The 27,013-nt window shown below is 39.5% G+C and overlaps 2 protein-coding genes across 6 annotated transcripts in view; one reads left to right on the top strand and one right to left on the bottom strand.

The window, feature by feature from the left end:
* Positions 1-9,516, bottom strand: part of MRPS27 (mitochondrial ribosomal protein S27) — a 46,496-nt gene extending 36,980 nt beyond the window's left edge. The window contains exons 1-4 of one of the 2 annotated variants that reach the window (XM_424803.8): positions 9,437-9,516; positions 8,223-8,300; positions 2,450-2,520; positions 840-898 (exon numbers count right to left, since the gene is read on the bottom strand). In XM_424803.8, coding sequence (XP_424803.2) covers positions 840-898; positions 2,450-2,520; positions 8,223-8,300; positions 9,437-9,500 — 272 coding nt within the window. In that variant the 5' untranslated portion in view covers positions 9,501-9,516. The remainder of the gene's footprint in view (positions 1-839; positions 899-2,449; positions 2,521-8,222; positions 8,301-9,436) is intronic. The other variant, XM_046905615.1, reaches the window with a different exon arrangement.
* On the top strand, positions 9,462-26,065 carry PTCD2 (pentatricopeptide repeat domain 2). Of its 4 annotated transcripts, none has more exons than XM_424804.7 (10): positions 9,462-9,679; positions 10,350-10,442; positions 11,789-11,918; positions 12,706-12,823; positions 14,243-14,321; positions 18,536-18,627; positions 22,442-22,555; positions 23,867-23,941; positions 24,316-24,429; positions 25,766-26,065. In XM_424804.7, exons 1-10 carry the CDS (start codon positions 9,499-9,501, stop codon positions 25,988-25,990), a joined length of 1,221 nt encoding a protein of 406 aa, XP_424804.4. In that variant the 5' UTR covers positions 9,462-9,498; the 3' UTR covers positions 25,991-26,065. The 4 variants fall into 4 exon arrangements, with proteins under 4 accessions (XP_424804.4, XP_040512189.1, XP_040512192.1 ...); XM_040656255.2 differs by having other exon boundaries at positions 12,694-12,823; XM_040656258.2 differs by having other exon boundaries at positions 12,694-12,823; positions 25,306-26,065.
* Positions 26,066-27,013: the final 948 nt, after the last annotated feature.

The raw sequence follows: 27,013 nt of genomic DNA, 5'->3' as shown, positions 1-27,013 counted from the left end.
AGCATCCATACCATAAACTTCTTTATGAAAGTAACAACAATCGTTATTTACATACAACCACATGGCATTGTTTGTAAACATGCTTTCTCATCCACTTTGACAGTATCAGTTAGTTTCTCTATGAGAAAATCTATGTCTCGAAATGTGTATGTAATCATCCACGAAAGAACTAACCTATTCAAGAGATCAGCAAGATTTACTGCCCTCTCAGAGTCAATATTGAGATGTATTGATCTGAAGCAAGCAAGCATTCAATCTGATACGAGCAGCAACACAAACTAGTTGCAGAAAACCCTAACAATGCCTGCAATAAGGTAAACATAGCTTATCTGGGACACAGAGAACAAAGGAGATTCTTTTTAAAAAGCAACAAAACCATACTCTGTTTAGCCTCGCTGTCTTGATCATTACCACAGCAATCCAGTTTACAGCTCTGTTCATTCTGAGAAGACAAGCTAGTTTCCCTGTACTTACACAATGCATATAGCCATTTTAATTAAATTATCACTTGAAAGACAAAAAAAGCTTGAGAAGGAAATACTGTAAACAGATGGAACTCCTTATAACACCAGCATCCATAATTTAAATCATGACTGGAAGTAGTTTTAGCTGCTCAGCAGCTCAGACTAACCTGCCTAGAAGAATTTAATGGCAGAGGTCTGGAAAGAAAATAACCAAAACAAAGGGGAAGTTACCAAAAAGGCCCTTGGGTGTGAGTTGACAGATAGCAGATGCATGTATTTTTACAGCACATAAAAGGGTCACAGTCTTAAAAGGGCAAGACTTTATGATATTTATTTGTATTCCTCAAAGTTCATGTTGGAAGTAAAGACACTTACTTGTAAAGGTAATATTCAGCTTGATCCACTTCCTCTCGTGAAGAAATGTTGTCAACAAACTGGTTAAAAAATAAGAAATAAAAGCTTAAGAGGGGGCACTTATCTAGCATATTAGAAAAAAATGTCACTTGAATAAACACATAATTTGTTCTGCATATTTAGGTATCTGACAATAACGGAGGTCTTCAAGTCTCCCGTTGCTCCTAATCAGGTTTCTTCTAAGCTGCAGAAAGTAAAACCTTTCTAAACTCAACCACTTCTCCCCAGTCTATAAGCAATGCTACATATTGTACACGGAGACAATCTGAGAACCATATCCCTACAACACATGACACATTATTTTGCTTGCTTTTTTCTATTTTCTTCGCTTAAAACATATCCCTTGAGCATGTATTCAATTTCTAACTTTTTTCCAATTTTCAATGAGTCTCAACGTTCATTTGTGCTCCTTCTAAAAAGCTTTCTTTTCCCCTTTGTCGTTTTTGTGCGTTCATACTATAAATTCTGAAGGATGATAGCATCTTGTATTTTACCATACATACAAATAAGAGTAAGGAAAAGAAATCAATCTCCAAGCTGCAAAGTACGACTTCTTTCCCACTTAAAACCTCACACAATTCCCAGTGCTATCAACTACAAAAGCAAGGTTTTCAATCAGACTTTCTCCTCTGGTAACAGTGAATCCTCTTTTCTGGTATGTTCAACAAGAGCATGAAGTTACACAATGCCTTTAGCTCAGAATACATACACAACATGTTAGGAAGGTCAGTTCTTCTCTTTAACCTAAGAATAAGCTAAAAATAACCATTTAAGCTGACTGGTACTTGTTCTTTAGTTCCTTAACTTTCCTTGTATTATGTGTACGTATAGATCTCATCTCTGAGTGTGGCAACAGCATGCCTGTGTACTTTATGTTCATTTTAGAAAATTTGAACTTTATGTGAGATTCAGGTACTAGAAAGGGAAGCTGTTTGGAGATCTGAAAATGTCACTTATCCAGTGCAGAGGTCAGCCCAAAGCAGAAACACGAGGAGGGTACAAAGTAAATCTGATTAAGCAGTAAAAAGGAGAATAACACCCATTTCCTCTATAGTTTCAGAGCCAATAATCAAGGAAGTTCAGTAACTGCACTAATTGTTCTGTGACTCTATGGACAGCAGTGCTAACGATTCTAATTAGCATTAGTATACCCTTACCACAGTGGTGATTCAGAATGTAGGCAGTGTGCTAACACATTGCATTCCCTTTGCAGCCTGGCTTCTTATAAAGTACCTGAGAGGACGTTAAAGCTCTCACTAATAAAGACAAAACACACACGAAGGGAGGAAACATATATTATGAAAAAGTGTATCCCACTAACAAAGTCAAGCTCATCTTTGCTGAGAAAAAGTTCTGTTTCTGCTTTGAAGATTCAACAGTCCAGGTGCTAACTAATGAGCACAAAGAAACAATAAAACAGTTTTATACAGCAATTTAACAGTATAACAAGACATTTATGATCCCACAGCTCACAGCAGAGGTGATATCATTTATATCCTCTGAGCTCCCTTGATTTCATACGCATTCCATTGTCATTTCCATCACTTCATGATTGGAATTTATTTTCTTACCCGGCCTATTGTCAAAGAGCTGACAGGCAGCTTTCTTTCATAGGTTCTGTCCATTAAGTTGGCTAAATCAGCTAGAGAAAAAAGAAGAAAAGTATGTTTAATCAACTGATATTATAGAAAAACTTTCACAGTTATCATTTAACTTGAACAGCTGGGGCTGTTCAGCCTGGAGAAGAGAAGGCTGCAAGGGGACCTGCTAGCAGCCTTTCAGTGTCTAAAGGGAGCTACAGGAAAGAAGGGGACAGATTCTTCAGCACTGTCTGTTGTGACACAACAAGGGTAAATGGTTTCAAGCTTAAGGAGATTGGAGATTTATGCTAGATATAAGGAAAAAGTCTTTTACAGTGAGGGTAGTGAGGCACTGGAACAGGCTGCCCAGAGATCTGGTGGGTGTCCCGTCCCTGGAGACTTTCAAGGCAAAGCTGGATAAGGCCCTGGGCAATCTGACTGAGCTGTGCATGTCCCCACTCACTGCAATGGAATTGGACTAGATGACCTTTAGAGATCCCTTCCAACTCTGAGGATTCTTTGATTCTATGAATATAACCTGAGTCTATGAAATTAAATTGATTCCTTATTAATATCTCATTTTGAAGTTGTAGGTAAATAATATTTTCAATTATTTTTAAATACTCCAATAGGAAATAATTTATGGAAAGTTTCTCAACCTTATAATGTCTTGGATGAGGTAACTAATATAACTCATTTAAAAAGCCAGAGTAGATGTCCTTCTAATTCATGTTTGCTTTCAAGCTTCGCGTATGCTGGACAGTGCCTTTGGTATTTGTCCTTTCCTCTTTGATAAAACAAAGAAACACAAAAACAAGCCATACCATACTCATTTACCCTACAGCGACAAACAGCAGGTCAGAAGAAATTCTGTTAATCAAACTTGGCACTGTTCCAGTGCCTTATTAACTTAATAGCATTTTCCTTCAGCAGTCATCTAACAGTATTAAATTGACCATGCAGGAATTTTAAGCTTTTGACTGTTGAACAGGTAGATTAACACTGAACTTCATTAATTTAATCTACAGTTTTAGATTTGTGCTATTACCAGAAACTGATGACTCAGAGACTAAGCTGTTTAGTATCAGCTGTTAGACTTTTATCTTAGACAAGAACTGATGACATTCAATCCACAATATTTAGAGACTTCAACCATACTCTTCTTTCAGTTTTCCATGTGCAGGAATCCAGTATATAATCTTATGTAGTATCACTAGCACCTCCTTTCCTTCTTTGCATTCCACAGCTCCTGGATCAGTCTCATTGGCTGCACTGCAAGAGCTGATGGCTTGGCTTGTTACAATTAATTTTCCAAAAATGTCATCTGACCCCAACACATGAAGAGAGCACCACATCAGAAATAACTAAACCATTTATTCTGGCAATACTGGAAAGGACAGAAAGCAGCACTGTACCAGTAACCATAGAAAAAGTGATTTACAATTTCTCTTGTACCACCAGTTAACACTGAGAGGTATACAGTTTTAACACTACAGACTGTATTCAATGCTACCCTGATCTTACAGCTACTCTCTAAAATTACAAGGCACATGCAAATATTTTTTGCCACCATAAAATGAGAAGTCTTGTTTGACTCTTAAGTTTGGATAATACTGCCATCTGCTGCATACCAGTATTTTGTATTTACATAACACATTCCCTCCTGAGGCACTTGAAAGTATTCTCAGGAACACCGAAAGATCACCTTTGACAAGCAGCTTATCTCCAACTAAGTGAGCATTTCATCACCATGAAATGAAAGGGAAATTGAGAGCAAAGGTGCCAAGGCAAGGACCAGCTCTTGCAAAATATGATGTGGATGCTGAAATGATGTAGGCCACCAAAACCATACGACACTACAAAGCCACTAGGAGAGCAGATCAACTATTAGATGGCAAAGCATTTTCTATAGGAATATCCTCACAGAAAGTATCTGTATTTCACTTTGCACTTCCTGTCTCTCCAGCACTCAGGATGAAGCACACAGGTAAAGACTACAAGGGAATTTCCAGCAGTGACAAAAATAAGAGAAGAGAAACGCTGCAGCCAGGTCAACTTGACAGGAAATGGCTAGGTTCTCACCTAAACATGCTAAGCCAACTGTCAGCCAACATTCATCATCTGTGTTTTCAGAAAAGTATTCACGCAGAAATCTCCTGCATTTGATGATGAAGCAACAGGGATCGGACAGATAGCTGCACAGGCTGGGGCAGAATTATGTACTCCAGAACAACTTCTGTTAAACACCTCACTGAAAACTCAAAGGTGATATCTAAAACCACTGTAGGCCATACTCAGCTCTCGAGTCTAGCATTTCTTTTACCTAGGTGCTCACAAAGATGAAATGCCTACCTTAGGGAACATTAAGTATGTAAGGAGAATGTAATTCCAATGAATAAAATGCCTTAGATGCAACACTCCAGAACTGTTACAGACATATCTACACTGGGAGAGTTCACATGCAAAATTTCAATGACTGACCATTCATGTTGTCTACAAATATAGAACTCTCCACCAAAACTTCAGCATGGAAAGCAATGTGAAGTGATGATTTATCAGCTCCAGTGTAAGAGTTACAATAAAATGGAAGTTATTAAATATAAGGAACAGAAGACAAATCAAGTTAATTAGAAATCAGTTTGTTTCCAGAAAAATTGTGCTTTCTGCTATAGTTTCTAGATATGAATAATTAGCAGTAAGGATCTCTTTCCTAGTTTGTTTTTCTGAACAATGCCTAAGTGCAGACTTCTCTCTCAGACTTGGATTTGAAGTAATTCAGCTATCTTTTCTGAACGAAGCTTACTCTTGAAGTTCCTACCACATAATCAAGATTAAAGTTTGCTCTCAGTTAAAAACAGAAGTGCTAGAATGTGAATGTCCCATTATTCTACTAAAGGTTGGGGTGAAAACTGAACACCAACATTGTTGTAGAAACTAAGAAAATATTTTAATGGCTAAAGCAAAATTCTGTGTATATTCTGACAGAGGTGTGTTGCAAATGCTTTCACACTGTGTTCCTGCTAGTCATTATTAGAGAAGTCAGCAGTATAAATATTATCTCATATACGCTCTCTGCATAAAAACTTCCAAAATACAAACTTCTGCAAAATTTTAAATCCACTACCAATACACTTCTGTGTATTGCAGTACCTCATGGATTTACACAAACTAACAAAACAAACCGTATGTCTGAGCTACAGTCACAACTTTTGGACACAATTCCACACCTGTCTTTAAAATACCAGTACGTCAGATTTCACATTCACCAACATAAGCAATTTCATTTACTCACTGAAACTCAATTTCTTGTTGCCTACAGGGTAACAATTGGGAAAATATTCTCCCTTGCCTTCCAAGTCACTACTTATGACATCTAACACCTGTTTGGAGGCCTAAAAAAGGGAAAAAAAAATCAATACACTTTCAATTTGACTCCCATTTTCTACCTATCCATGGTATGGGGATACCCTACAGACAGGTTGCTTGGCTACTATGTAAGGTCACAGAACCAGAATGTGAGCTAACCTTAACTCTGAAGTGGCTCAGGACAGGTCAGAAACCCAGTGAGGGGACAGCAACTTAAAAGCTCATACAACTGAGCCCCAGATTTTTCCATTAAGAAAAACATGAAGGAAGGCTGAAGTGAGTACAAGCTTATGTTTCATATTTCTCTGTTTATCCACATCCCTGGCAGCTTCTGGAAAGAACTACAGCCTAGTACCACAGAACGCTTCAATTGGAAATCAGGGGAGTTTGCAAAGGAAGTGCTGCCACCTGGTGTTTTGGATAAGCCATTTCAGGTACCGGGATATTCTTTTTTTAAACAACAACAACGAAAAAAAACCTGTTATCTATCTCACTTGAATTTTGCCGACCTCTTAGGTTTCGATAATTGCAATCTTTCTCATCATGATACCTGCTATCACTTAATTTTACCCTTGTTTAGCAACAAATCAACTGAAACGCTATGCAATCGACATCCAGCCACGGCTCCTGTTCCCTTGCTATCTATTTTTCAGTAAGTACAGCTCAAATTTCTTCTAAACTCATATCTTCCTATCACCACACAGTTTGTAAATTCCAAACTAAGACATTTATAGTATTTACATTTTTAAAAAAATGTTCTTCTGTGTACGCAAAATACAATCTTTTTCTTTCCCACAATTTTTTTTCTGTACTGCAGTTTGCTAACGCATGGATTGCTAAATTGATATTACACAGAAGAGACTAAAATATATCTCATATAGACACAGTCAGTGAGTTTGACACGGCAGCACGTCACTGCATCAGAGAACCAGCTTTATATGTATCTAAATAATACCTTCATCTTTAAATCAAAAAGACATGTTTTTTCCTGTTAGTATACTCACATGCCATAGTTCTCCAGAATAACAGTTCTGAAACCGTGTGGAATAAAAACAAAGCAGTATCTCCACAACACAAAGAACTCACAATCACCCTTTACTACACAGAAGATTGTATGCACAACCACGCAACTGAGAGCAACAGAGCCATCATCTCTACTGTTGCCTAGTCTTGGAAAATGCTAACACAGCTGACACTGAATTAACAGAATGAAAATTTGTTCTTCAAAGTCCACATTGCAAGTATCTGCTTTGGATCAAGATCTTTGGCAGAGCAGTAGCAAAAACCATGCTTGCCAGGTCTTTCTAGGTCTGGTGATAGCCAAACATGGACTGTACAAGAAGTTATACAATGTTTTCCTCTACAACTGATTAATATTTTCTATAAAGTTGGTCAAAATATGAACTGTATTTTATCTGCAAGTGACAGGCTCAAGTGCAATGGGGCATCAATGTCTGCAGCTACAGACTGAACACCACCTGCTGGTTGACAGGAAAGAGTTTCAAGGCATTACTGGATGCAGGCTATATTCAAAAGCCCTTACCAGCTGTTCTCGTCCACGTACTGTAAAATACTGACAAATCAGTTTACCTCTTTACAGGCAAATAACAAATAAATTAGTCCATAAAAAGTGTTATACTTTCATCTGTCCTCCTGCTTGAGAAAAGCCATTGAATTTCACCTCCTGATTCCTCTTTCAGATTCATAATTTGCGTTAAAGTTAACAGTTATAGTTCAAGTGCCTAGAAATGGAAAATAAAAGACAAAGACTGTGCATCAGGGAGGTCTCCAAAACTGTTTCATTTATGGTACAAAATTTCTACGCCTATTAAATAATGCACATGTATCTATAGAATAGAAACACATTTTCCATGATGCTTACCATGCAACACAGTCACCAGTAAGTTGGCATGTCATCTGAAATTTACCTCAAAAAATCTAAAATTTCAACAGGATATGTACTTTTCCATCTTGCAAACTTATGAAGAAAATATTCATTAAATAAGCATTTTTAGAGCGTTGTCCTTTAATACTTATAGAATGAGCTCCTTTTGCAATGCATTACAACTAAAACATTAGTTGTAATCAGAAACAGTTGTCACAGACTTCACACAGAAAAACACGACGTTCAAATAAGATCTGGATTTTGTGGGGAAAAAAAATAAAACGGGTTGTAGAAACCAAACATTGTGTAAATGGACAAATCCTGACTTCTTTCATCATTACAGCTTTTAATATATAAGACATTTATAATGTTAAGGAAGATTTTCACACAGAACCTCAGAAGCATTTTAGTGCATTACTTTTTTTTGGATTTATAGGTGATGACGTAGTCTAAAATTATTTCAGGTGCAATTAACTAGTCAAAGTGTTGGAAAAATAAAGAAACTTTTCTCACCCAGGTTATGCTCCTCTTTTTGTCTGCTTTCCCATTTTGAGCTGTCCACATATGCAGCAGAAAGAAGAGATCTTCTACCTTAAAAAATAAATAAATAAATCACGGTGTAAGCCAGGTTGACTATCTAAGTAAGCATATAAACTTTCTAACAAGTATCTTTATTCTGTCACATTTACTGATTCAAACACATTAAACTGTGCGACACAGGTGTAAGCAGCAGTAGCTATCAAAATAGCTTGGATTTCCTGTACCTGGAAATGCCATATCTAGTTGTTTGTAAAACTGAAGAGTTTCCCCCTAAAAGATTTTTCTAGCATACAATAGTTTTTCCCAAAACTGAAGTGTATTTCAGAAAATAAGAGTTTTTTTTTATGGTGGGAAAGAATAAACAATAAAGGGTATCTTCTTTGTGCTTATGGGCCCTTTCATCAGATGTTACAGCTTAGCTAGGCGTAGGAATAAGTGGCGAATATGCATAGAAAGGCTTTTCTGTTGTTGGCTGATGTTCTCCTCCACCCTTACAGATTTCTCACTGGAAATGAAAGCTGAACATTCATCTGTGAAACATTACACGTTGGATCAACTCTTTTGTTTGCAGCTCCTGTGATCCACAGGGTTCACAAACTTTTTTCCACATACTGTTCCTATCTTAGAAATTTTCTGAAGACTGTCTTCCTCTGAAGCAAAATAAATGCTTCCACTGGAGGAGCATGGGCCATGTTTCTGCATCACTGACAGATGATAAGGTCCTGAACATGCACGATGGATAGGACTGGCTAAAGGAAGATAAAGTCCAGACATTTGCAAGAAGGACTCCATAGAATTACCTACCCAGCGTTGTAATGCTCAGTTCCTTCACGTGGGTACTTTTTTTTTTTTTTTTTTTAAAGCCTTTCAAAACCATCAGCCTGGACTGCACTTCTGTCCCCTGACTCGCCAGATTTTGCCCAGGCCCGCACGGATCCCCACGTCCCACACACAGGCAGACAGGCTGGGAGCTGCACATCCGAGAGATGTGAGAACGCGTCTCTGTCACTCGCTGCCCCAGTCCCGGCATCAGAGCGCGTGCCTCCGCGTATGGTATGGCATGGCATGGCCCGTCCCTACACCATACCCCATAGCCCTCTCGGCCATCGGCGCCCACGGAGGCCCAGCCCGACAAAGCCCTGCGCCGCGCCGTACCGCACGGCCCCGCCGCGCCGTAGACCACCGACCTGCCGCGGCGCCGACGACCTTCCCACCCCGCAGCGCGCCTCGCACGAGCACGGAAGCAGCCATGGCGCCGAGGGAGGAGACGGTGGGGAGGGGGCCGGCCCGCCAACGCTCCGCCCCCGCCAGGCCGGGGCACAAGATGGCGGCCGTGCTCTCCCGCTCAGCGCGGCGGGTGGCGCGGGCAGCGGTGCGGCGCTCGGTGGTTCGGCTGTTCGCCTTGGGCTGCTGGGGCTGCGCGTCCGCAGGTAACGTGGGCGGCGCGGTGCGGCGCCGGTCACCGGGAGGGGGGGGGTTAGAGTACTACGGTCCCCAGTATGCCTGGCAGGCGCTGCCAGCCGTCTGCATGCCGGGAGTTGTAGTCCCATTACGTCTGGCGGTGGATTTGGGGGGGGGGGTAATTCAAGGGGTTGAATTGAATAAAGGTAAGGCCCCACTGCCCAGAGCTCCCCGCACAGCACCTGTCTGATCCCTGAGATGCACTGACTGCCTGCGAAGGCCTCTTCGGGCTTTGCACGCGGTGGTGCAATTAGAGTAACTCCGGCCTGCTTCACCTGCTGGTAATCCTCCTCTTAAATTTAGGAGATAAGCATGCTGCTTTGTGGATTCTTATCAAATGCATTGGTAACTTGCCTCACACAGAAAACAAATGTTGGCTGTGTGGCTTGTTGCATTTTGCTGGGCAGATACAAAGTTGACATGTAATTTCCCTGGGTTCAGTACTTGCTTCTACTCTCTCTTGATTAAGAGTCTTTCTTTTCACGAGCAGAAGACTTGGAGAGTAGATTTAGTATTTAGGTGAGATATTAGGAGGAAGTTTTTCACACAGGGTGGTGACGCACTGGAACAGGTTGCCCAAGGAGGTTGTGGATGCCCCATCCCTGGAGGCATAACTTGTAAAACTTTTTCTTATGGCAGGGAAGCGGTATCTGCTAACAGAAGATAATATAAAGTTACAAGAATTCCAGCAGGCGAAAGCGGCAATTAGAAATGAATTTCATGGCAATAAAGGTATTTATATTTCCTTGATAATCACCATTTGTAACTTTAACGTGTGTAGTGGAAAGAAGATGGTCAAAGCCATTATGTACAGAAAATTGACTACAGCGAAAGCAACAGTTTGCATCTTCCTCTTGCAAGTTGTTTGCAGCTAAAATTATCAGATCTGAAGCTTTGAAGAATGACATATCATCTTGAAAAATGTAGAGGAGCATTCAGGTGTGCAAGGACATTAGAAAAGGACCTGGAATGTTTGTGCCCTTGCATTTTTAGTTTCATCATGTAGTCAAATGTAAAGTACTGCTCAGTCTACAAATTGTGCTTCAAAAATCTTCAGCAGAGAAGGTTAATACAAAGCCTGATACCTACGTAACGGTCCATAGCAGGCCTATGCCAGTAATTGATTTAATCTGCTCTGTAAAGTTATTGAGTTCATTCTTCTAGCTTTTTTTTTGTCTGTTTTACCTCACATAACCTTTCAGTTTTACACCTGATTCTTGATTATGTCTCTAAACTCTGAATATGAAAAACAAGTTCAGGTTCTCTAAACTAATCAAAGAGGAAGAATGGTGGATTTTCCTTGATAGAGACTTTGTCATGCCAGTTTAAAGCATATATAAATTCTATACTTTAGAGAGGATAAATATAAGTCCATCCTTAAAATCTACTACTTGCACCTTTTTCATCATGTGTCGGTATTTGGTGATACCAAACTTCTGATGGCTCTTCCAAATGAAGAATTGAGTTTTTTTTTTTAAGTGCCAACGAAAGGACAGCTATCAAATTTAGTTCTACATAAACCAGTCATCTGAAATAGAGTTAAACAAAATTGAAATAGTTGCTTTTCTATGCTAAATAATAGCAGAGTTTGAATCAGGCATTGATAAGTCATAATGTCATTATTTTGCTGTGACAATGACATACTCATATTGGACATGTTTCATGCTATACCTATGCAGAAGCCACATATTTGGGTTTACAGGTAGCAGTTCACCTTTTTGTTGTTGTACAAGCAGTAACCGAATATAACTAATGAAAACAGAGTGCTAACCATGTATTTGCATGTATGTGCATGTGGTTTCTGTACTTAATATTTAGACTAGCAACTGAAATATGAAAAGAAGTAAATAAGGCTCGTAGTAAACTTTGGTTTAAAAGTGGAAAAAGCAGTAATAACTAATCTGTTAGACAAAATATGTAAGATTTATCATTTATTATAGTTATACTATTGTAGTTATAGTAGTTATACTGTGAAAACAGGCTTTTTGCTGTATTGAGTCTGTGTTTCAAGTAGCAGATATGCAACACAAATAATGGAATTGCCTATAGACGACTTTTATAATGTACTTTGTTTTCAGATCCATATTTTAAAAATATTAAAGAAAAATTAAAGGATAATAGAATTATTCTCAAAAATGAATTAAAAATTTTACTGCACTTATGTCAGACTTCATCAGATGTGGACCTAGCCAAAAAAGTTATTTACAGGTACTTGTAACTATCCAGGTAACATTGTTTTCTCTCTTTATTTTATACTTTTGTTATTAGATCATCTTAAGTTATTATCAGCAGGTGAGGGTTTGCCCTAATTCAGGAGTTTGCACAGTTAATCCATCAGGCTTTCAGAGACTCTCAATCAAAGAAGAGTCAAGCTATGGGAATGAACTAGTGTCCTGCTGTATGTAGAATGAAAAGTGAGCCACACAGAAACTTCACTTGTCAGCTGGGAGGTTCTGGCATGCTCAGAGACATCTTCCAGCTAAGACGTGCCTAATTATAAACTGATCTGGAAACATTAATGGCAGGTCAGGAGGTTTTGTGAATTAAAACTTTCCCAGCAATTACATGCAGAAGTTATGGGAAGAAAAAAATAGATATTATTTTTTATTTAGTGTGGCTTAAAAAAAAGTTGAAATATTTTAGCAGGTATCACTGCTGAAATGGACCACTGCAACTTCCTATGCAATTGCTCTGTGAATAAATAGTAAAGTAGCTGGCAATTCTGGTGAAAAGGATGCATTCTATAACTAATCTGATATGAATGTCTGTACTATAAATAGAATAGTTTACGTATTGCTACTTCACTTTATTAGTTCAGTCAAAATTGCATTTTTTCCCATAAAATGTTTCTCCATTTATCTAAATGCCACTTACTGAAGATAGAAAAGCAATGTGTCTGTCATTGCACATGCAGATTGTGCTGCCTATTTAAAGCTGTTTTCCCTTGGCAAATTCTACATGTTGTGTGATTAACTCTTTTGAGTCTTTCTAATAGGTACCATGAACAGAGTGGAATCACAGACTTACGTGGTTTTAAATTTGGGCCCCTTTTTATGAGGCTATGTTTTGAGCTAGACCTTGAAACACCTGCAGTAGAACTTATCAAAGATCAGGTAATTTCGTCTATATATTTCACTAATATCATTGTTACCTATTCCTTCAGTATGAGTAATTGGTGTGCTTTGCATGACCTCAGAAACTTGAAATATACCTGTGTATCTGTTGCAAAGATGTCTATCATGTTAATCTAACGATGGTGTTTATATAGCTTTTGTTTTAAAAAAAAATTAAATAGCAATTAAAAGTACAGTAAATGTTAATTTGGCTAACTTTTGTATTGTACTTCTGTGTAACTGCATCATTTCAATAAAATGTATTGATTCTACAATACAAAATTCTAAATTTTGTATTCTAAAATACAAAAATTCCTCAAAAAAGCTCTGCATATTCTCCTGCATCCTCTGTTTCCTGTATCCATCCTGTATAAATAATTTTTGGAAGTGATCACTTCTGAATTTTTATGTAGCAGTTCGCTTAAATTCCTTAGATTGTTTATACCAGTAGATTTACCTTGTTAGTCTGTACTTCAGACTCCCTCTGAAGTGCTGAAGAAGCTTAAGCACTGGGTTTTGAACATCCCTGAAATACTGTGTGCACTCTTACAACAAAATATTGTTTGTACCCCATATCTAATGCATGTAGATGATTCTGTGCATAAATGTTCTGTTTTCAAAACTCTGGGGGCTAGTGGTAAGTCATCTCTATGTTAATGAATCAAGATATGGGATATACTGAGTGAAAAAGGGAGAAGTATTGCTTGGCCTACTGTTCCTAGATTATGTATGTGTAAGCATATGAAGATGTTATTTGGTAATGGTTGAGATCTGTCACTGAGATGAGTTGCATAGTACTTAAAGGACTTGATAATTGATGGATGATAATGTACTCTACCACTTCTTAAGACTCTACCACTTCTTATGACTTCAAAAGCCATCTTAATGTCTTTGACATTTCATCTGGCTATTCATATTGTCATACCATGCAGTGAATGCTGTGGAATTTAAAATATACTTGTTCCTTGTTCTTCTACTGTGCTTGTCATGACCTAAGCCCTAGGGTGGATCTATTCACCATGTGATATTGTGATTAGCTGAAAGTTATTTTGTATGAGTGGTACTTTACCCCAAAGATACTGTTATTCAGCTGCATATCTGCTAAGCTTTTGGAGTAGCAATTAGTCAGAGACTTCTGCTTGCATTAACTTAAAGGTCACAATCTGTCACTGAAAAAAAGCATAGATGTAGGAATCTCTTGTAAATATCTATTTAATTTTTAAGTGTGCTTTTGACACTGCTGTTTTAGAGGTTATATGACAGAGGAGTCAGGCTACCAAAATAATTCAATACCGAACTTGTAAAGATGTGGCTCTCATTCCAGTGAGAAGACTTGATAAATGCTGTGCACCATAATAATGCTCACTTACTTATCCTAACTTTCTTTAAAGCTCACTCTGTTTGAATGTTTTTTTACAGAATTTGCGTGGTTTTTTCTCAGACAGTACATCCTTCCATATTTTGATGACTATGTTGTTTAAAAAGGGTCGTTACAAAAGTAAGTACCGAGTTTACTAATGCAAATGGTCTTAGAGGAGTATGCTTCTCCCTGTGAGTGTGTGTATAAATATTGATTGGCTTTATCAGTATGAAGTACTGACAATGTTTTAGAAGACCAAACATCACATAAATCAGTATGGATGCAAAATAGCTGTACTGTATTGCGTAATAAAGATGGAAGGCTTTATTTGTTTCATACTTGGAATGGCATTCTTAGCATCTTGCAGCTGTATGGAATTATGATTGGAACATTCTTCTTTAATGCCCTCTAAAAACTTAACTCCTTCCTGGGTTTTAATTTCCTGTAGTTTTGTTTTTTTTGTGTGTGCATGTGTGTTTCCCTATTCTATGTTTCTCTTATACAGATTTTGGAACAGTAAGTTCTCCAACACATTTTTCTAGTAGTTCTGCATTTCATAGAATCATGTAATCATAGAATCACCAAGGTTGGAGGAGACCTCCAAGATCATCCAGTCCAGCCATCCACCTGTCACCAGTATTTACTGCTAAACCATGTCCCTCAGTACAGCATTTAAGTCTTTCTTGAACACCACCAGATGGTGATTCCAGCTCCTCCCTGGGCAGCCCATTCCAGTGCCTGGCCATGTTTTCAGAGAAGTAGTCTTTCCTAATGTTCAATTTGAATCTCCTCTGGTGCAACACAGTGCTGTTTCCTCTATTCCTATTGCTAGTTACACAGGAGGAGGAGGCTGACCCCCACCTCACCACTATCTCCCTTCAGGTAGTTGTAGAGAGTGATGAGGTCTCTCCTGAGCCTCCTCTTCTGCAGAGGAAATAATCCCAGCTCCTTCAGCCACTTCTCGTAAGACTTGTGCTCCATAACCCTCACCAGCTTTGTTGCCCTTCTCTGAACATGCTCTGTGGCCTTAGTGTCTTTCTCATACTGATAGGCCTATAACTGAACACGGTACTCAAGGCCGTGGCCTCATCAGTGCTGAGTGCAGAAGGATGGTCACTTACTTGCTCCTGCTGGCAGCACTATTTTTGATTTCCAGGATGCCATTGTCCTTCTTGGCTACCTGGGCACACTGCTGGCTCATGCTCAATCAAGTGTGACCAAAACCCCCAGGTCCATTTCTTCTACACAGTCTTCCAGCCACTCTGCCTTAAGGCTGTAACGTTGCTTGGAGTTGTGGCCAAAGTGCAGGACCTGGCACTTGGTGTTGTTGAACTTCATCCCCTTGGCCTCAACTCAATTATCCAGCCTGTCCAGATCCCTCTGTAGGGCCTTTCTACCCCAAGGCAGATCACTGCTTCCTGTCAACTTGAAATCATGTGCAAACTTACTCAGGGTGCACTCAATGCCTGCATCCAGGTCATCAATAAAGACATTAAACAGGATAGTCCCCATTACTGACCCTGGGAGAACACCACTCATGATCAGTTGCCATCTGGATGTGACTCTGTTCACCACCGCATTCTGGGCCTAGCCATCCAGCCAGGTCCTTACCCAGCAAACAGTGTATCTGTCCAAGCCATGGGCTGCTAGCTTCTCCAGCAGGACTCTGTGGGAGACAGTGTCAAAGGCTTTGCTGAAGTCCAGGTAGACTACGTTAACAGCATTTCCCTTATAGACCATGTGGGTCACTCAATCATAGAAAAAAATCAAGTTGGTCAAGCAGGACCTGCCTTTCATGAGCTCATGCTGGCTGGGCCTTATTCCCCAGTTCTCCTGCACATGCCATGTGATCTCCCTCAAGATCATCTGTTCCATAACTTTTCATGGCACTGAGGTCAGGCTGACAGTTCCCCAAATCCTCCTTACAACCCTTCTTCTATATGGCAGTTACGTTGGCAAGTCTCAAGTCTTCTGGGACCTCTGTGGTTGACCAAGAGTGCTGATAGATGATGGAAAGCAGCTTGGTGATCACCTCCACCAGCTCCCTCCCACCTTCAGGCAGATCCCACCCAAGCTCCCTGTTCATCCATTCCGGTCTTTTTCCCCTCTGGCTCATTTTGTGGCACAAGGGAACAGCCTGCTCTTGCACCTCTAAGACTTCCTTCTTCAGGAGCGACCAACCTGAACCCCTTTATCCTTCAGGACTGAATCCCAACTGACCCTTCTACCAAGAGTCCTGGACAGTTCAAAGTCCACCCTCCATAAGTCCAGAGTAGCAGTTTTGCTTCCCCCTCTCCTGACTTCACCAAGAATCAAGAACTCTGCCATTTTATGGACATTTTGTCCAAGACAGCTCCCAACCTCTTCATCTCCCACCAGACCTTATCTGTTTGTGAACAGCAGGTCTAGCGGGGCAGCTCCTCTGCTAGTGTCTCTTACCAGCTGCATCAGGAATTTATCTTCCTACATATTAGAAACCTCCTACACTGCTTCTTCTGCATTGTATTTCCAGCATATATCAGGAAAGTTGAAGTCCTCTGTGAGAACAAGGGCTGGCAATTGCACGACTTCTGCCAGCTGCTCATTGAAATCCCCATCCATCTCTTCATCCTGGTTAGCTGATGTATAACAGACCCTCACCAGCATGCCAGCCGCGTTAGCTCTTCCGTTGATCCTTACCCATAACGATTGAGCCTTCTCATCTGCAGCCCTGAGCTCAGCAATACTGAAACACTCTCTAACACAGAGAACTTCACTAACGCCCCACCCTCCTTACCTATCCCTTCTGAACAGCCTATAACCATCCATTGCAGCACTCCATTCATAGGAGCAATCCCACCGTGTTTCTGTAATGGCATCTAAGTCATAGTTTGCTTGCTGCACAATGGCTTCTAGGCCCTCCTGTTTGTTGCCCATGCTGTATGCATTGGTGAAGATGCACTTCAGCTGAGCCTCTTGCCTTACCCCCTACTCTCATCATCATTCCCCTGTGCTCATCTCTGGCTGGCCTGGTTTTATCCCCTTCTTCTAAATACCTAGTTTAAAGCCCTCTCAGTGAGCACTGCCAGCTCCATGGCTGGGATCCATTTTCCCCCCTTTGAGACAGGTGAGCAGCCATTAGGCCAGGCGCTGAGTAAACCTCCTCATAGTCAAAAAAACCCAAAATTCTTGTAATTGCACTAGTCTGTCAGCCACGTATTTTTGAGAAGGGTTTTCCTGCTCCTCTCAGTATTGTTCCCGGCTACTGAAGGGATAGAGGAAAATATGAACTGTATACCTACTCTGTGCACCAACTGCCCCAGTCCTCTACCTTTTTGGTAGTCGTCAGGCTTCTCTCAGTGACTTAGTCACTGCTGGCCTGAACTGTCAAGAAAGGATAATAATCAGAGGGGTGAATCAGGTTAGAAAGTTTCCTAGAAATATCCCTGATCTGAGCCCAGGGAGGCAGCACACCTGCCTATGAGTAGGGTTTGGCCAGCATATAGGGCCCTCCATTCCTCTCAAGCAGGAGTTGCTTATGAAAAGTCACCCTTGTTTCCTTCTTGGTGGTGGCTGTCTGGAGGTACAAAGTTGACTGCTTCACCCTAGACAACTTTGTGGGTGGATCTCCCTTCTGATTTTTGTCAGAACAGTGAAGAGTACCCTTTTTCCTTTGGTAAGAGAACAGGCTGGAGTCTTCTCTTGGGTTGTCTTACCTAGCCTCCATGCACGTAGTGGCTACTGCAAGTGCATGAAATCACGTTTTGGTCTTTTCTGATGATATGACAGAGAATCAACTGATTTGACTGAAAAGAGTATGGAATAAGCTTTTCAAGCAAATCACTCTCTTTGGAATTTGTTGGTTGTGCGGCACTTAGTCCTTCAATGTTTGGCAGATCAGCTCAACAGTTGTCCTAAAGGCTGAGACTGAATCATCCTTAAAGAAACTAGATCTGAACCAGGATGCAGTGTTACAGCGTAATGAAGGTTATGCTTTAGTGAGGAGCTTTTGGTTGAAAATAGTTGAAGGTTTTATTGTGTAATTTGTCTTTGTTCTAGACTGTTAGGAAGAAAAAAAGTGGCTTTGTCAAGTATCCTGATGTTTGTTTTAAGTTTGTGTGAAAATAGTAGAATAGTGAAGTCAGGTGCTAGTGCAGACTGAAAGCTTCCTTTCTCAGAAGCAGTATCTCATCCAATTGATCCTTTGTTAAGGTTCTTGAAATGTGTTAATTTGTAAAAAGTTAATAGATGTCAATTTGCACTCTGGTTTTGAAGTAAAGTTCCTGAGCACTCATAGTGCTGAGGTTTTTTCAAGTCATTAAACATACAGCATTCAATTTCTGAAGTGAGTAACACGACTGTGTTTTTGGCAGGTGCCTTGGAAGTCCTAGCAGAAATGAAAAAACAAGGAATACCTTTCAACAAAGAAACCTATTTACTAGCGTTTGCAATATGCTACAAACTGGTAAATATTTTCAATTTACATGATGATGTACTTGAAATGCCTTCTCTATGACTTCCTTTTTGGGATTTTGAAATTTTCCTATGTTCCCAGTCATGATTTCATATCTGATGCAAGTATTTTAGACATAATTAAGTCATAAATCACTTCACTGTTCATGATCATTTGTACATAAATGGCTTCCTGTACCAGCTAATACCACAAAACATATCTCTAAAAGAATTACAAGGGCATTAACATTAACAAACAAATCTGATACAGCCTTCAATTAACTGTTAGCATTCCTTCTCTGGGGTCTGTGCCAAGGCGCACAGCCACAATATTAGATTTATAGTCTGGTTTCTTTGGGAGATAGGATATATATGATACATTCTGCTTGACAGATAGCTCCCTCCCATTTCTCTTCCCAGTAAATCTTGGACCATTTTTACAATTGCACCCAAATTTGACAGGGATTAAAGTTCTCAAAGGTAATCCGTTCTTATATGCCAGCTGAGTCAAGAAAAGAAAGATAAATGAATACTTCAGTGAGACACAGGCTTCTCCTAGACCTTAATTGTACTTTTAGAAAAATTGTGAACACAATAAGGAATTAGGCTACATAGGTTCTGTAACAGTTCTTAGAGTAGCTTCCCATCTGTAGCAAAGAGAGTCCGCCAAACAAATTTTCTCTATATATCTCTCCAGATTTGAATCAGTTCTTCAATTTGAAGTATTAACAGGTCCTTTGCAAACACAGTAGGAAACTTTTTCTATTTCACCATGCTTGTTGGAAGAGACACTGGCTGAAGAAAAATTATACCACAAGACTGAATTTCCTCATATTTCTCAGTTAACCATACAGTGAATCTGAGCATATCTGTGATAAGAAGGAGTCAGTCAAAAATGGTAACTCTTAAGTACTTTCTGAGGTGCTTCTGAAAGTCTCAGTTCTAATGAATTAATTGCAGCTGCTTTTAGGTCAGGGAAACAGATAGCCATATGACTCTTACCTTTGTAGACTGGGGCAGTAGGTAGAGCTCAAAAAGCTGTGGAAAGAGTTTGTGCTTAAAACCAGCTGGTGATTCATGGCTGCAGCTCATTTAGGGGTGCTACCAGTTCTACCCAGAGAGTGCCGTTTTTAGGAAACACTGAATGTAGAAATACAGTGTCACTGTGCTATAACACTAGTTTATAAGCTTGTGTTTGCTCCTAGCATCTACCTAGACAGTATTTGTGACTGTAATATTACTTCGTGGTCTGCACCCTGTCCCTTCCACTCTGTGAAAAGTAGTGACTTTCACTGAATCCCATTGTTTCTCTGAGGTCTACTCAGTCTATGGTAGCATTACATAATCTCTAAAATTCTGACATGTTACTTTCCATGGCCTGTTGCATGAGGGCTTGGATCTCTAGCATATAGAAGTGGAAGAGGTTCCTGAGACTTCTGCTTTCTACTATTGTCTCTTCCTCTGCTTTCAGCAGTGAATCTGGCACATTGTTATTCAGAATCATAGAGTCTTTAAGGCTGAAAAAGACCTCTAAGATCATATAGTCCCACCATCAACCCGCTAAACCATTTCCCTCAGTGCCACATCTACACATCTCTTGAACACCTCGAGGGACGGTGCCTCCATCAGTTCTCTGGGGAGCCTGTTCCAATCCTTGTCCACTCTTTCAGAGGAGAAATTTTTCTTCATATCCAACCTGATCGTCCCTTGGTGTGTAGCTTAGGACTATTAGTTCTTGTCTTATCAGTAGATGGACGGGAGAAGAGGCCAACCCTCACCTCGCTACAGCCTAGTTACAGAGAGTAATAAGGGCTCCGCTGAGCCTTCTCTTCTCTGGACTGAACAGTCCCAGTTCCCTCAGCCCCTTGTTACATGATCTGTGCTCCAGATCCTTCAATAGCTTTCTTGCCTTGCTTTGGACATGCTCCAGGACCTCAATGTCTTTCTTTTAATGAGGGACCCAAAATCAGACATAGCACTCAAGATGGGCCCTTACCAGTGCCAAGGGACAATCACTTCCCTAGTCCTGTTGGCTACACCATTTCTGATACAAGCTAGGATGCAATTGGCCTTCTTGGCCACCTGAGCACACTGCTGAATCATGTTCAGCTTGCTATCAACTAGCAGACTTAGACCCTTTCCTGCCATGCAGCTTTCCAGCTGTTCTGCCCCAGGTCTGTAGCGTTGCCTGGGGTTGTGGTGACTTAAGTGCAGGACCTGGCACTTGGTGTTTTTAGATGTCATACAGTTAGTTTCAGCTCAGTGATCCATCAATACAACCTAAATTTGTTTAATAAATTCATAAAAATAGAGGGGAAATGATCATAAGCTGACATTCAGTTGTTTTAACAGACACAGTACATTTGTGGGTTTTTTTTTCCATTCAAATAAAATTATACCCATAGGGGAATAAGTTGTAATAACCCCTTATGTGCTAAAGAGGATGAGGCAGAGCTCCTTCAAAAGCTTAATCGGTTGTTTCAACTGTTAGTGGTAAATGCTAAGACTCCAAGTAAGGAGGAGACAGCATGAAGCTCCAAAGTGTTCTTGCTTTGCTAATGTAAGAAAATTCAGGAAAAATATTGAAGGGAAATGGCTTTGAGATATATAATTTGAATACTGGGAACAGTGGCACTGACACCATTAACAGTAGTGCTTTTTTCAGTAGTGCTGGATTTTTACCTGGTTAATTCTTGACTTCTTTTAAGAAACTGTGTCAGAGACCAATACTTGAGAATGTACGAGGCTTAAAGCTCTGATTATTGCTAGTGGTTAAACAAAGAAATTATACAGAAAGTATACAGATGACCCAATGTTAGATCACAGTTGCTGTTTTACATGAGTGGCAATTTGAACAGTAGGAATAGAGATCAGTGCCTGATATTAGGAAGGAACATGAAAGATGTTATCCAAGACAGTGGTATGAGCTGTTAGAAAACTTTGCTACTGCCAACTCGAAGTTTGACAGGTTTTAAATTGGCTCTCTTTACCATTTCCATTGTGAGGAGCATTATTTTTGATAGTTGGTGGTTTTTGAAATGATGCACAGGTGAACACATTGGCTTTTACTCTAGACTTCTGTAGAAAATAGTGACATTAATGTCATTACCATATATAATTCACTACAAATAAGATGCAGATTATGTGTGCCCGTAAAATAAACTGTGCTGGTAATTCTTGACCTTTGGAGTACATAATTGCTAACTGAATGTGAAGATGGAGCACTGATGAGATTTGTTGCTTCCCACAAATAATGCAAGCTTTCTGTGTTGGAAAAGGCAAATATGTAAGGTATTACATTAGAGTGTCTACTTTGGAAACATCTTGCTGTAAACGTAATCCTTAAGAGAGAGGCTCAAAATTGCTGAATATTCAAATTTGCTTGTGTGCAGATTTCTGTAATACAGTGGTGCTGATTAATTCAGTGTTTGGGAAACACTGATCTTCATTAACTACCCTTTTAGAATAGCTTAGAATTAGACTGAGAAAAATTTAGCCTTTTTCCTGATTTGGGAATGGTAGGAAAATGGAAAGTGTTGCTTTTAGCTGACTGCCAGGGGTTGATGTCTCTTGTAGAAGCCAAAACAATCAAAGGAATGTGGTGGTAGTTATTTTTACTCTCTTTTGAGCAGTGTAGCACTAAATATCATCTTTCGGTGTTGTCTATCTCAGGAAATACAGAATCTCCTTGGTTCAGACATAGATTGCTTTGCTGGCTTTATGGTGCATGTACTTCTCAATGCCTTCTGAATGTCACTGCAATTGTCTACAGTATTTTCAGATCACACGGTTAGCAAGGACAACTTATGTATGAAATTTCTACATAGGGCAGCCTGGAGTCTTGCAAAATCTCTGCAAAACTGCTTGAAGAAGCTCAGCTAAAAGGTGACACATTACCACTGCGAGCATTCTTCTTTGCTGTGGCATCTGCTCTGAAGCAGGTATAGTGCTTTTCTTTTGATTTATACCTCCATAGCTTATTTTGTTATATGGCAGTCAGCTGAAGAAAGCTAACATAGAAGAAGCATAACTAACCTAGGCGATTATTTTAAGTACTATAAGTTTTATGGCCCTGAAGAAAGGGTTATACATAACTCCCACATAAACTGAATGTCAAAATTCTGAAGTCTGTCTTGAGTCTAATACACAGGTGCATTGTGCTGCTGACAGTTCAGCATAGAATTCAAAAAAGGTGAGATTTCTCATATATCTCAAGTGCCTAAGCATTGACTTGAAGCAGATCAGAGTGAAAGACTGAATAGGAGAACAAGAGTTAGGAAATCGTTATGTATACTGTTCCTTCTGCCATTAACCTGTGCCTACAGTTTGAGAAAATTATGAACATTCTCTCTTGCATATCTAAAGAGAGATCGGATTGTAAGTGTCTAAAAGAGCTAGAGATTGGTAACTGTTTGGGATGAATGAAATAGGAGGTTAAAGCTTTGTTATGCAGTCTGTGATCTTTTTGCATAATCTCTATATGAACAGCATAGGCTGAACAATAGTGTCATTGAAATTTATCTATTAATTTGCATGGTGGCATGATTTGGTCTTCTCATTAACATTGGGGTTAAAAACCAAAATCTCTGTCTCTGAAACAACAGGAAATACCCTTGGTACTTTGTTTTATATAAAACTTATCTGAAATTACTGTTTTGTGAACTGATTAATGATCCAGATTACACTTAACTATTCCTAAAACTGCATGCTCATTGACATCTTTAATCTTGCTTTGAATAAGATGTCTCTTGATCCCTTGTAACTGTGGTTGGTCTAGTAAATGTTAGTGTAATGTGTAAATGTCTGTACAAATCAGTTGGTGTCACAGATGTGGTAGTTTAAGTGTGCATATCCTAAAAGTTAAAAATGCTGGGCAGGATAAGATAACCACTAATCACTTCATTTAAGTACTCTGACATCTGCCAAAGTCCAAGCTTGGATGTAATTCTTCTATTTTTATGTCATGTTTGTGCTCGGTGTTGGTTACATGAATTCATATGCCTGCTGATCTGAGACCTAAAATCTGAAAATACTGCTTGCTATGCTGGAGAACTAACTAACATGCAAACTCCAGTGTGGAGTATTCCTTTCACAGGCTGGATGCTACATGGGGCTGTGGGACCTGGGGAAAGTGTTGCAGATGTTAGTTTGTGTTTCAGTGAGAAGTTGTAAGAGCTTCTTGTTTTACTTAAGCTTTTACTGTGGGAGTATTTAGCTGTATTTTTTTAAAATTATTTTTAATTCCTTTCCAGGATGATATAGCACAAGCCCAATTTTGTTGTTCTCAGATAAGGAAAACAGAGAATAGACTATACAGTAACCTTAAAGTAAGTATGCTTGCTTTGTATTAGAATTTTACAATATAAATACGCTCTACTACGCAAACGGCTATCAAGTACAGAGCAGTGGAAGGCTCCAGGTTCTGTCTTCCTTTCCAAGTTTCAGCTGCAAAACAAAACAAAACAAAAAGTTATGTGGAAATTGACCATTCCCGCTCCTTCACAATTAATGGATTTTATCAGCCCAACGTCTAGAGAAGTATTTTGGTCATTCTTTCATTCATTATGTTTCATTCATTATGTTTTCCTCAAATATTTTCTTTTAAGAGGATATTAAATCCTCTTACATTTCAGGAAATATTTTCTTTTAAGGCTTTCTTTCTAATCATTACTCTGTGGATTTATTTAATTTTACTTTTAAGGTTCTTGTCCAGCTCAGATCTGGTTTGCTAGAAGAAGTAATAAAAACTTTAGAGGCAGCGATGGACGTAGATACTCCTCCCTTTGTGAAAAAAATTGAATTTTCTGAGCAAGTGGTAAGTATACAGTAATGAACTGAATCAGGCAAGTATGTCATCTCAGATGTGTACTGGTTGGGGATTCAGGCCTAGGGGTGGTAAGGCAAGTCTGAAAGGAGGTCTTGGGTGCTCAGCTAGGCTACAATGTTCAGTTACAGAGCTTCAGGTTCCTGAGTTCATCCTACTAAAACTGTTTTGTTTCTGATACATTCAGATGCCAAAGCAGCTGACTGGTTTATTGTGCTGCTGGGCAAAGTACTTAGCTGTCTGCTTCCCTTTTTATTGAGAATCTAGCTTTTAGAAGCTCAAATTTCAACTGAGAGAAGATGAAGTGTTCCCTAGTGGCCTTAAATAATTTAATCCCTTGCTTTATATGCTGGCATCATGCGATGTAAAAATGAGAATTAAGTCCTAATTACAGTCATATTGTATTACTTAGTAGTATTTGCGAACATCTGTGATTCTATGCAGAGAAGTGTGATATAGGAAATAATAGCTTCTTTTACAGTACTGGCCACTGAGAAGGAAATGTGTGTATGAATGAAACCCATTCAGTTTGGCAGCACTGCTTCTTCTTTTCCTGAAGTTTATTAGTGTGCTCATTTTGAATGTGTATGGAACAAGGTATTTTAAGATTGTGTTAATAATTAAATAATTGCCCTTTTAGTGCTGCTTAGTAGCAGAATAATTGATACATAAGCAGTAGGTAAAAAGGAGGTATGCCTTTCAAAGCATGGTTAATGGATATTTGTTGCAATAAAAACTTGCATGCGTCAGTATTGCATTTTTATTTTTGTTCTGCAAATTTGTAACAGTTCCTAGGCAGGCCAAGCATTTGTCCTAGCCCATTCCTTTTACAGTAGTTTACTAACTTTTTTTTTTTTTTTTTCACAGATTCACTCATTCTTTAGCTCATACTCCATGTATGGCATAGTTTACTGAAATTTCCAGCGTTCTTTTATATGACTGTTACTGATTCAAACTCTACATTTAGCTTCATATGGAATAATAATGATAATTGTGCTTAACTGGAAAATAGATTTCGGGAAGCACTTGTGTTGCCTGGCTTTAAATAGAAAACAATTGTGTTAGTCTGTTCTAGGACTGAAAATAGGACTGTACTAGTTGGAGAAAGTTTTTAATGTAATAAACTTTCTCTAATAGGTATCTAGTGCATTTCCAATATTGCCTGCTGATATATGTTTGTACTGCCTAAATTCCTTTTCTTATAAGCCATTGCACTAGCTGTGTATGTTATGCTGGGTTATGGGTTTTTTTCTTTGTCTTCAGTATGGTTTTTGATTGAGATCTCTGCTGGCTGAATTGTAACAGTGTATTATTTTCCCTTCCTCAGCTGGCCACAGCCAGGGAAAAGATGGAAAAAAACCCTGACTTTTCTGACAAATTAAGAGATGTTTATGCCAAACTACGAGCTTCAGGACAGATAACCACATGCACGTTGGAAGACATGCTTTTCCAGATTCCTAGTTCAAAGAAGATTCCAACAAAACTTTTAAATAAAAAACAATTGGGTTATCAGGCTGCTAAACTGCTTCGGTCAAATCTACTGTTGGAATAGTTCAATGTTTATTGCTAGACTGAACTAATGTCACCTAGAAGCACGTTTGAATAAAATGTTTTCTCCCCTTCTCAACTATGGGAAATTGTTTAAGTTTCTTGTGTAAAACTGAAGTGCAAATTTAGATCATGTAGATTTTTTATTTGAATTTTGATGCTAAAAATATGCCCTTTTGCTGGGTTTTATTCAGAAAATGAGTGATGGGAATGATTTGAAATTTTTCCTCAAAAACTTAAATCAGGGTCACAGCCAGAGGGCTGTGGTCAACAGCTCTGTGTCCAAGTAGAGGCCAGTGAAGCGTGCTGTCTATCTTGGGACTAGTGCTTTTCTCAACATCTTTATCGGTGATCTGGATAGTGGGACTGAGTGCACCCTTAGCAAGTTTGCTGATAATATGAAGTACTGCATCCACATCTGGGGATCCCAGCACAAGAAGGATATGAAGCTTTTGGAATGTGTCCAGATGAGGGCCACAGAGATGCACTGAGGGCTGAAGCACCTCTCCCAGAAAGAGGCTGAGGGAGCTGGGCTTCTTCAGCCTGGAGAAGAAAAGTCTGAGGGGAAACCTGATAGCAGTGTTCTGATACTTAAATAGAACTTACAGGCAGGAGGGGAACTTCACATAGATAGTGATTTTAAACCAAAGGTTGAGAGATATAAATTAGATGTCAGGGGAAAGTTTTTTACTCAGAGGGTGGTGAGGCATGGGCACAGACTGCCCAGAGATGCTGTGGATGCCCCATCCCTGGAAGCACTCAAAGTTAGGTTGGATGGGGCCCTGGGAGGCCTGAGCTGGTGCCTGATGTAGTGTTTTGCAACCCTCCCCGTGGCCAAAGCCTAGATAAGGGAATATCAAAGTACATTAAGTGTTTTTTTCAAATTCTGTGCATCACAAGAAAATCATAGAGGAAAGCAAGCATCTTCGGTGTACTTTAATGTCCTTTCCCCCCCCCCCCCCCCCCCAGAAGCAATATATCAGTATGTTTGGTTTTGTGTGCTTGTTTATCAAATGGTTTCATGGGA

This window comes from Gallus gallus, chromosome Z (genome assembly GCF_016699485.2).
Source record: "Gallus gallus isolate bGalGal1 chromosome Z, bGalGal1.mat.broiler.GRCg7b, whole genome shotgun sequence".
NCBI lineage: Eukaryota > Metazoa > Chordata > Aves > Galliformes > Phasianidae > Gallus > Gallus gallus.
The sequence above is the reverse complement of the archived record's forward strand: the minus strand, read 5'-3'. Positions and strand labels throughout refer to the sequence as shown.

Bases quoted from the DNA above. Each gene is read 5' to 3' on its own strand.
- PTCD2 (XM_040656255.2), top strand. From the start codon at position 9,499: ATGGCGCCGAGGGAGGAGACGGTGGGGAGGGGGCCGGCCCGCCAACGC. The intron at 10,443-11,788 runs GTATTTATATTT...CTTTGTTTTCAG, and splicing joins TGAATTTCATGGCAATAAAG to ATCCATATTTTAAAAATATT. The intron at 24,430-25,765 runs GTAAGTATACAG...TCCCTTCCTCAG, and splicing joins TTGAATTTTCTGAGCAAGTG to CTGGCCACAGCCAGGGAAAA.